Source organism: Cricetulus griseus, chromosome 3 (assembly GCF_003668045.3).
Source record: "Cricetulus griseus strain 17A/GY chromosome 3, alternate assembly CriGri-PICRH-1.0, whole genome shotgun sequence".
In the NCBI taxonomy this organism is placed as follows: domain Eukaryota; kingdom Metazoa; phylum Chordata; class Mammalia; order Rodentia; family Cricetidae; genus Cricetulus; species Cricetulus griseus.
The window spans coordinates 85,173,676-85,183,590 of NC_048596.1; the positions used below are offsets into that span (position 1 = coordinate 85,173,676).

General features: G+C 44.0%; 1 protein-coding gene across 2 annotated transcripts in view; it reads left to right on the plus strand.

The window, feature by feature from the left end:
* Positions 1–7,996, plus strand: part of Sox6 (SRY-box transcription factor 6) — a 318,006-nt gene extending 310,010 nt beyond the window's left edge. For both annotated transcript variants that reach the window (XM_035442269.1, XM_035442268.1), the window contains one exon: positions 1,709–7,996. In XM_035442269.1, the coding sequence (XP_035298160.1) occupies positions 1,709–2,012 (304 nt within the window). In that variant the 3' untranslated portion in view covers positions 2,013–7,996. The remainder of the gene's footprint in view (positions 1–1,708) is intronic.
* Positions 7,997–9,915: the final 1,919 nt, after the last annotated feature.

The following is a 9,915-nucleotide window of genomic DNA, read 5'->3' on the forward strand; positions in this document are numbered from 1 at the left end:
ATAACTCTACTATAATTAGCCAAAATCAGTTATAAATGTAATGCATTTATATATTGGAATGTCAGCATGAAATTAAATTTGTGCTAATTTACCCCAAATTTAAGAAGCAAGAAGCACATGTTTTTGGAATTTGAGAGGGAGCAGGATTTCATAGGGTGCATCTACAGATACAGTAACTTCTCCTATCACTTGCTTCCTTCAGGAGATCAGATTCAACATAGGAATCACAGGAACTGGGTTAATAGCAGGTCCAGAGTCAGTACTAGCTCAGCTATGTGCTGCTGAGTCGTCAGCTTATGTCATCTGAGGAATAATAGGAATTTAATGGGTGATTTTGTTTGTTGAATTAAGTTATCTGTGTGTGTGTGTGTGTGACAACCACACAAATGTGTGTTATGTTAATAAAGGGTTAAAGAATCAGGGGGAACCCCTGTGGTGGCTGCAGGTCCATCCCTAAAGGCAGTGTGAGCTCATTATCTCCAGACATCTTGGGGGGCCTTTGTGAGGAAATGACACCATCTTTGGGTGTCCCTAACCAGCTGGCCACAAAGCTGCTTCATACATATGCATATCTTTCCTGAGAATGAGGTGGGTAGAAAGTCTTACTGATGTAGAAGGCCAATAAGAATTACTCGAATGACGATTGACTAGAAGCCTTGGTTACAATAGGTAGGAGGACCTTCCAGAACACCCTGACCCCATTTTTACAAACATGAATAGCAAAGCTCAGAAAAGGCAATTACAATGATGCTTGAGGTGTATGCTGCCCCAAACCACTGAGGACCACTTGATAAACTGTACATGGTTGAAAATGTCACCTCAGACACAGTGTCTGAGCTGAGTGGAGTTTTAATTCTTTTGTGCTGGGTGAAAGGAGACACGCTGTGGCAGGTCTTTAATACGGGAGAGCTCAACCTTCATGAGATCTGCTCACTTGTTTGAACTGGGGACACAGTATGAAGAAGTGATCTGGTGTGACTTGACTTGGCATCTTCTGAGACGTAGCAGGAGCAGCATGCCTGGTGCATCTTATTATTAGGGTGCAAATCTCACTGCTCTTTATTGCCTAGTCCTCCAGCCCTAGCTCCATCCTCAGCCTCAGGAGCAGTGACATCTAAGATGACTATTCTGGAAGGATCCTAACTTGCCAAGTCCAGCTACAGCAACAAGAACACATTAGAACAGAGAAGGAATGAAACCTTTGCCAGTTCTGACTATTTGCGACTTGCCAGGTCCTTTCTCATTTTTCTCTTTCATCCATAGTTCTCAAACCAAGCTAAAGATGGCACCAACCCACTTAAGAGTATCATTACAATATGCCCCTGCCTCTTGACTATTAAGAAAAAAAAAAAGCTGTTCCCTCCTCTCTTTTAAAATGGTCTCACATGGACCGTTGTGGTCTTAACTACAGCATTTGTGTGCAACCCAATGCCAAGTGTGATCTGAGCTCAGTGACATTTGCCAAGTTGAAAGTTCTGCCTTTATGTTGTGAAACTGTCAGCAAATTGCTGTGTTGTATTGTTTAACCACCAGCCACAGCATCAGGGACAATCCAGGGATTCTTCCAAGAAAAGTTTTTGTCCCTTCTGGCCACTTAGCATGTTTACAGAGGGCCTGGTTTGGAAATGTGGGTTAGGAAGTCCTGGGCCTCATATAAGAACCTATAGACATCTCCCTTTTCTTTCATTTTGTTTCTGAATCTATACAGGCAACAGCCTCAGATTCCCATCACCACAGGAACAGGTGTTGTGTATCCTGGTGCTATTACTATGGCAACGACCACACCATCACCTCAGATGACATCTGACTGCTCTAGCACCTCTGCCAGCCCAGAGCCCAGCCTCCCTGTCATCCAGAGCACGTATGGTATGAAGATGGATGGCGCAAGCCTGGCTGGGAACGACATGATTAATGGAGAGGATGAAATGGAAGCCTATGACGACTACGAAGATGATCCCAAATCAGACTATAGCAGCGAAAATGAGGCCCCAGAGCCTGTCAGTGCCAACTGAGGAGCTTTTGTTTGCTGAATTAAAACACTCTGACATTTCACCCCCTTTCCCCAACAACAACAACAAAGTTCTTAAAGAGCCCGCATGCATTTGTGGCTCCACCATACATCAGCAGAGTGGTCTTAATCGCTTCGTAACGTGTGAGACAGATTAAGTTTTCCTGATTTCTCATAAACTTGAGTTTTTGTCGTTACCGTTACTGTTGTTGTTTATTTAGGTGAAGACGTATTAAATATGAGACACCGGGACTTGGAAACTTATCTCCGCCCATCGCCGTCTTTCAAGTCTTACATTTCTGTCTTACTATTTTTCTTTGGGATGTTGACAAAGGGTTTAAGTTACTGTTTTAGATGGGGTTAAACATTCTCACTCAGGTATGCTGTGCCGGCTACAGGTTGTGAATGTGTTTTTATTCTGAATTACTTTAGAAAACAACTGAGGATTTCATATTGTGAAACCGGACAAGTCCACGGTGTGTGCGGCTGCATATAGAACATGTTCAAAAGGCCTCGGAATTCCATTTTTTTTCCATGTGTAGAATTCAACTTTGAATGTGCCAAACTTTTTTCATAACTTTTGAATCTTAACTATTTTGAAAGTCTTACAGGAGACACTGCAAAGTCTTAGACAATCTTTGGCATCTTAAAATAAAATAGCAAACCACACCTTTTTTTTCCCAGAAAATGGTGAAGTACTCAGGAATCTGGAGACAAGATATTGTAAGGAATGAGCAAGGCTGCCACAGTGCGTGAACCCAATTGTGTTTGCCTCTTGATGTGCCATCAGTGTGTGGCGTGGGATGACAGACGCTTCAGAGTGATCACCACACCAGACACCGACATGGTGGTCTCCCCTGCCTGAGGCCACCTCTCACTACATCCATTCTCCCCTTGCCTTTCACCCTGACATTCAATCTTAACACATTGTTCTCTTAAATAATTTATTCATTCCAGAATGTCAAGGGTCCACTTACTATTTATTTTAAAAATTATTGGTGGCATTAATTTAATAATTTTTCTTTTTTGCCCTCCTTGCCCTTTCACCTCTTTTTCCTGCTGGATACAAAAGATGTACATAGCAATCTCATGTCCCCAGAGCCCTGGAAACATTTCTGAAGTGATGTTAGTAAATGCATATATTGTTGTTTTTAAAGATGAGTGTCTATCTGGCTGCAGGCTTGTGAATCTGGGTCAAGGTGTCTTACATGTAAACAAACATGTATGCCCCTATGAGTCACTGTGACCCCAGGTCTTTGCCTAGAGTTTCTCCCTCCTTCAGTTTTCAGTAAACAGTAAAACCTGAGTTCCATTCATCAGTGAAGGTCAGCAATGGTCACTGCGGGTCAAGGAGCCTCTGGCAGCCACTCTGAAGCCTAAGGGCCATAGGCCACACAGGGGTCTACAGTGAAGCTAGCATGCTGTCACCTTTACTGAGCAACCTGGTCCCAACTGGCACATCCATGGAGACCTTTGCAAAATTTCCAGGGTGTTAGAAGCCTCAACACAAAGACAAGGGCAAAAGGTAGCCACAGGGAAGGGGAAACATGAGAGTGCTGCCAGCCTGTAGGACAGATGACTCCTGGGGCAGCCCACCAGCTCCTTGGCAGACCTCATTTTTCAGTGGCTGCTTGTAAACGAGGTGATCTGCTCTTGTCACTCAAGGTGAGCTCTGGAGACATGCTGCTGGGCTGGGAGGCATGAGGCTCCCTCTCCCATCTTCTAACTACAGGCAGTTCTACTGTGTTGTGACTTTGATCTTCCTGAACCCTGGCCTGGTTACTACAGGGAGCCTTACCCAGAACCCTTCCATGGGAGCAAGTCAGTGAACAGGACAGTCCAGAATCTGAGCGTTAGGACAAAGAACAGCTCCATCACATTTTTTGAGCCATTTTGTCACTTGGGAGAAAGTAGTAAAACTTCACATGTATTTGAAGAGTGCTCCAGGCCATACCTAATAGCAATAAATAGGTCTAGCCAAGAGATGACCAGCTGTGTCATTAGCTGTGAGTGCTCCCCATAAGCTGTTTAAGGTACTGATAGGAATGTTTTGTTCTTAATATTGATTGGGGATTGGAACTTTGTTTTTGTACATTGGTTTCATATGAGGAGGAGGTCACTTTTCAAAAGCAAAATGAGTATTTATTATGTCTTACTGATTTCTTGGACTCTCTGTCTCTCCTCAATTCCTTCTCATGTTTCTCCTTTTCTCTTTGGCTTCTGCTCTCACTGGTATGTTTGTTTTTGGTTTTGTTTTGTTTTGTTTTTTAAAATTGTGCTGCATAGGTAGAATGTTATATGGCTAGCATTGTATTGTATGTAATTAATTTTGCACAAAGGCAAACATTTAGCATAGTAGTTAATTTTGTTTGTTTTTATGACCATGCCAAAATAATATTCTGGGCTGGTGGAGAACAAAGGACTGTTCTGTAGGATTGAAACTTGATTTGCTTGTAGTAAAAAAAAAAAAGAAAAGAAAAAAAGAAAAAAACAAATAAACAAACAAAAAACACACACACTCACAGATGCTGTTTCGTAAGTGTTACAAGCACTGGATATAAATGGTATTTTTTATCACTGACTAATGTGAAACTGGTATGGAAACTACATGAACAAAAGTCATCTGTTTCGACTCGTGTGGGCTTGCCTCACAGTTGCCGGATCTGAGTCATTTTTTTATGTCTTGTTATTTCATTTATTTATGCAAAATACATGTGTGTAGGGAACTTCGTGTCAGCTCCAGCTCTGCCTCGGCACTGGGTCCAGTAACTTCTAGCCATGTTTTCAAATACAAAGGCTGTCTGGGAATGATGGGGTGTGAATGCCTCTCATTGGCTCAGACAGTAATGCTGTATTCTAATCTAAATTTTGTGCATACACAGTTTATTCTATTTATTAGCCACATTTGGCTCTAAATATCCATGGGAATGGAGAATGACAATCACAGAGATCACTTACATCAGTGGGGCTTAAACAAAGTTTTTATGACTTCACCATCTCATTTTTAGAGTTTTCTAATTGTGTAAATATAACATAGAAATAGAATTTATTTTTGGTTCATGAATTCCTAGTGACATATAAGTTATGTATCTTCTTTCTGTTCTCTATCCATATGTGTTGCTCCACATTGAAAGCTGAGCAGTCACATTTAGTGTGGACAGAGTTATCAGCTCCAGTGAGGCAGTGTCCATCCTTAGCCTAGACACCAGGACTCCAACCTGTTCTCATGCGGTCCGGAATCCACTGGTCCTCCAACTCAGACTCCCCCCCTCTTCCCTTATAGAAAGCTGAGGAGTTGCACACACTCAGTTTCCAGCAGAGCTAGGAGTAAGTCAGTTTGCTTGTGAGTCCAGATCCATCTCCCCAGATAGTTCTGAGGCCCTGTAAGGCAAGAAGCAGGGGTTGCATTTTAGAGGTAAAGATCTGCCTGCAAGGTTAGTATAATCCTCATGGTACCAGTCTAGGGGCTTCTGAAGTCACCTCCCTGCAGCGTTCCTTCTTTTACTCTAGCTTTAAATCAAAACCCAAGTTTGTCTCCATGAAAGAACTCACTGGATCAGGCTTTTCTTTGTCAATAATAATAAAGCAATCCCCTTATTAATGAATGGGCTCTATGGAATAGTAAGGAAGGGCTAATGGGTCAGAGTAAGAGAAGGTCCATCCATGAGAAGCCAGGTTGGCAATTTCTCTTCCTCACTGGCAAATTCCAGGCCATGTTGTTTTCACAAACACTCTCTCAGCCTTTCAGGTTTGCCTCATTTGGTATTTGATACCTTCTAGCCTGCCTTGGGCCCGAATCCCTTCACCAAGGCCTGACACCTCCCAGGCCAGGTTCTAAATTCAGGTGTGGCCTCACAGAGCTATTCCACTTGTCAAATGCTGGCCTCCTCTGGACACCAGCCCTATGGGAGCCAGGAGTGCTAAAGAAGGGTATGATCCCTCTAGAGCTGAAACCAGGCTTCAGTAAAGCCAGGCTACATCTCTAGTGTACAACCTTCTGAGCCTGGAGCTCAGCAATTGGAGATGAGCACCTCCCTTTAGAAACATGGCCTGGTTGGTCACGATGATGCCATCCAGGAGGCTGTTGCTCTGTAGTCACTCAGTTTCAATCAGTTGACTTTACCAATTCCTTAGTGATAGGAAATAAGAATTCCTTCATGATTTTGAGCCATAGAAGTTCTGTACCAAGTGCCAACAACTCCAGAGAGATGTGTCTAGAGGAACAGACTGATATGATGGCAGGATCTTCCTCTTTACTAAGAAAGTGGCAACAACACCAGCTGTAGCCTTGCCTCATGTCTACATTTCCTTCAAGGATTGGGCTGGCACTTGAGCTCATTCTGAAAGTCTAATGACAGTGGTGACCTCACTCCTCTCACTTGCACTGCAATTTTTAGGTCCTCTACCCCTGACATGGTTTCTTCTTAAGCAGCTATTTCTCCCGCCAATCACATTGTTTCCGATACCACATACGCTTGATCATGGTTCTGCACATCAAAAATAGATTGAAAATCATGATATGCAAGCAAAGCTCTTCTTTGTCCCCATCCCATCATCTCCACTTGTAAACTGGCACTGGGGATGCTTGAGGGCAGAGATGCAGTGAGTGGGGGAGGGATGGAAAAGGAAGGCTTCCTGCAGATTCCCTTCTATTGACAAAGGAGTTGGAGGAAGACAGTGGGTGATGTTTCTTGCTGGTGTCTTATTTCCACAGAAGTGCAGGCATAGAGCAGGGCTTCAGTGTGAGCACTCTTGGAGTCTGGGGAATGTTCGAAGGTTTAATTGCCATTGCTACACATTGCAGGTCTGCTGGTGTGCATCCTCCACCGTCTTCCTCCATCCCATGTGCATTTGCTCTCTTTTAAAAATGCAGTCTTCATTGTGTTCTCCTCCAGCCTGTAGCACGTTAGGATGTTTAGCACTTGTTTTGGCTCATTCTTGTATTCGCCATGTACAATTCTGAATTACCCTATACAAGCCTCTAAGCTGTTACTACATAACTTATCTTACTGTAACTCTTTTCTTTTCCTACATTGTAATTTGTTTGTGATGTATATTGTGAGATTGTATTCTATGTTAATTTAATCAGCACAACTCACTGACATGCTGGACTGACATGCTGGCTGCTGTTTGGAAGTGTAAAGCTTGTGTAGGGCTGTCCAGACAACTACAACTCTGTTGTCAAGGTACTGTGCATTGGTTCCCATAGCAACACTGTGGGTGTGACCCTTTAGACTCTAGGGACGTTCAGCACACCCTCCAGCAAATTTTAAGTGCAGATTCTCTTTGTTGAAATTCTATGAATACCACAGGTACCTACTTGGCCCATGGCTGGTAACTATTTTGGGCAATTAGAAAAACAAACAAGCATTTAAAAAAAACTAGTGTCTATTGCTGCTTTGAATATGTTTGAAAGTCTGAAAATGTAAATAGTTTATCAAAAAAAATCTTGTACAGTCCAGTGTAAAGTTTTTAAATGACCTGAAGGGTTACCATCACAGCTTTCGCACACTCTCCTCTGGATAGTGAAAAAAAAAAAAGAAGTTTGCTGAAGACTTAAAGAAACGGGAAATTAGAATCGGAAGGAGTGGATCACTGCCCTTAGCTTTGTCACATACAGACCTCTTGGATCTTGTTGGACAGTATTGGCATGAGACAAACTCAGCATGGAACACCCTCCAGTGGAACTTCTCCAGGGCTGCTTCCCTGCTCTGCCTCACGATTAAGGGAAAAGATGTGATAGAAAGGCGTGCCGTCTTTGTCTATCCTGGAATATGTTGGCACCTTAGCTATTTCCCCCCTCTTTGCACAAGGTGCTTTCCTGATATGTGTTAGACATGCCATCCTTGGGTGATGATGTATATGCCATGATGGGGCTCAGGCCCACGGGGGAGTGTCTATAGGAACTGCCTATTTATGCTCATTTACCTCAAGACTGTCCTCTACCCTAAACTAGTTGTCATCACTCCATCTTTTGTACTGCTGTTGACACTCACCAATTAAAGATAAATTTTGTTTTATGATATCTGTGTTTGGCTTAGTCTATGTCCCCAAACCTTTCCTCCGAAGAGCACAGCAAGACCCAAACTTACAGATATCTTCAGCCAGACCCCAGAGGTCCCAAGCTTCCTATGGTGTTGTCTGCCTGAACCCACTGCGACGTGGAGGGAGGCTGAGAGTTGCCCAGCCCTTCACTCAGCAAGACAAGCCTGCAGCTCATGGCCCACGCAGCATGGCAGCAGGACTGCCTGTGGATTTTGATAGGAGGCGGGAGCAGACAGGGTGCTTCAAAGATGGAGAGACGAGGTCACTGCCTGCCTCCTGACTTTTTTTGAGAGTGAATGAGCCGGAATAAATGGGAAGACCCCCCTGCATCAGCCCCTCCCCAACCCAGTGGCTCCTCCTACCTAGCCCCTCCTCTGCACCTGTCTCCTCCCCAACCCAGTCTTTCCAAGTATAGCAGTTTATGGTGCTTGGGAGTTTTAACTTGAATGCCTCCTGCAGGAAGCTCCCAGCTTCTGCTCCCTGCAATGGTGGCTATTAAGGTGTTGACAGATGAACTAAATGAGGCTCAGTGTCTGAGGGGCCAGAGTGGGTGGGGGTCCCCTTAAAGTAGATTTGACAAATCAAAGCTAGGCCAGGCCAGAGTAATGGGGTGGTGTGCCTTCTTTTCTTGGTATTCCCTATACATAAGTTCTCTTTAGAGAGAAGGCAAGAATCTGTGGAACTTGATCCCGAGCAAGTTGACACAAGCTGATTTCAATCTAGAACCTTGCATCCCAAGGCTCCCCTCCAGCCCCCAAAGGCTTTTGTTGTGTTGTTTTCTGCTTTTATGAGTGTTTGTTTGTTTCTTTGTTTGTTCTATATAGGATCTTACATAGCAAGGCTGGCCTTGAACTCCCAAGTTCTGAGGTTGGACTCATATGTCACCACTCCCAGTTGTCCATAGGCTTTGGAAATTCTAAGTAAGCCTGGCATTAAAGAATGGACTTTGGAATCATGGGAGCCTGTCTCTGCCTGCTGAGTCAGTGTTCCCTTCTGTTAAATGGGATCTTCTCCTCTGCTTCTCTGGGTAGGAGATCAGGGGGTGAGAGTCTCATGGAGTTAGATGGCAGGTGTAAGAGGCATAACAGTGGATCAGCACAAAGGGCCTGACAGTAGACCCAAGTAAAGGACAAGGCATAGCTGAGGGTCTGTTTCCCTCTTCCAAGCCTCTCTCACTGCCAGGCTGACCTCTGCCTGCCACTGGTCTTCATAAAGCCCAGGCCTGCCCTCCTAGGCTTTCCTATAATCTTTCACTTCCTCCCTCCACAGCTAAGCTTCTGCAGGCTCACAGTCTCATCTTGCCCAGCTCTAACATACCCACAATTTCTTTCTGCATCTCTCACACTCCTCTGGGTCATGCAATTTCCCTTCTTCTGAGGGAAATCTCACCCTTCTGTTTGGGAAATTCCCACCTGCTTTTGTCACCAGTTTTCGCTTCTGGGCTCACACCCAATACTTTGGAAGGACATGTGTGTCTCAATTCCCATGTTGTGACTATTATCCCATGTTTTTCTGAGGATAAGACTAAAACTCATGGAAGTCAGGTCCATTTCTATCATTTCTGGCCAATCAGAGTGTGACTCTTTCTTTGGACAGGCTATCTCTGACTCTTCCAGTTCAGAGTTTCTTGGTCTGTTTGTTTTTTAAATACCCCTACCTTTTTAGACATTGTATTACTTTCCCCACAGATCTGACTAATTCTTGACAAAAGTCTCTTAAGGGAGGAAGACTTTGTCTTGGCTCACTGTTTGAAGGTTCAGTCCCTCATAATGGAGAAGGTGTGGCTGCAAGAGTCTAACAGATACGTCCTGTCACATGACGTCCATAGTCAGGGAGCAAAGGAGAATAGATGGTGGTATTCA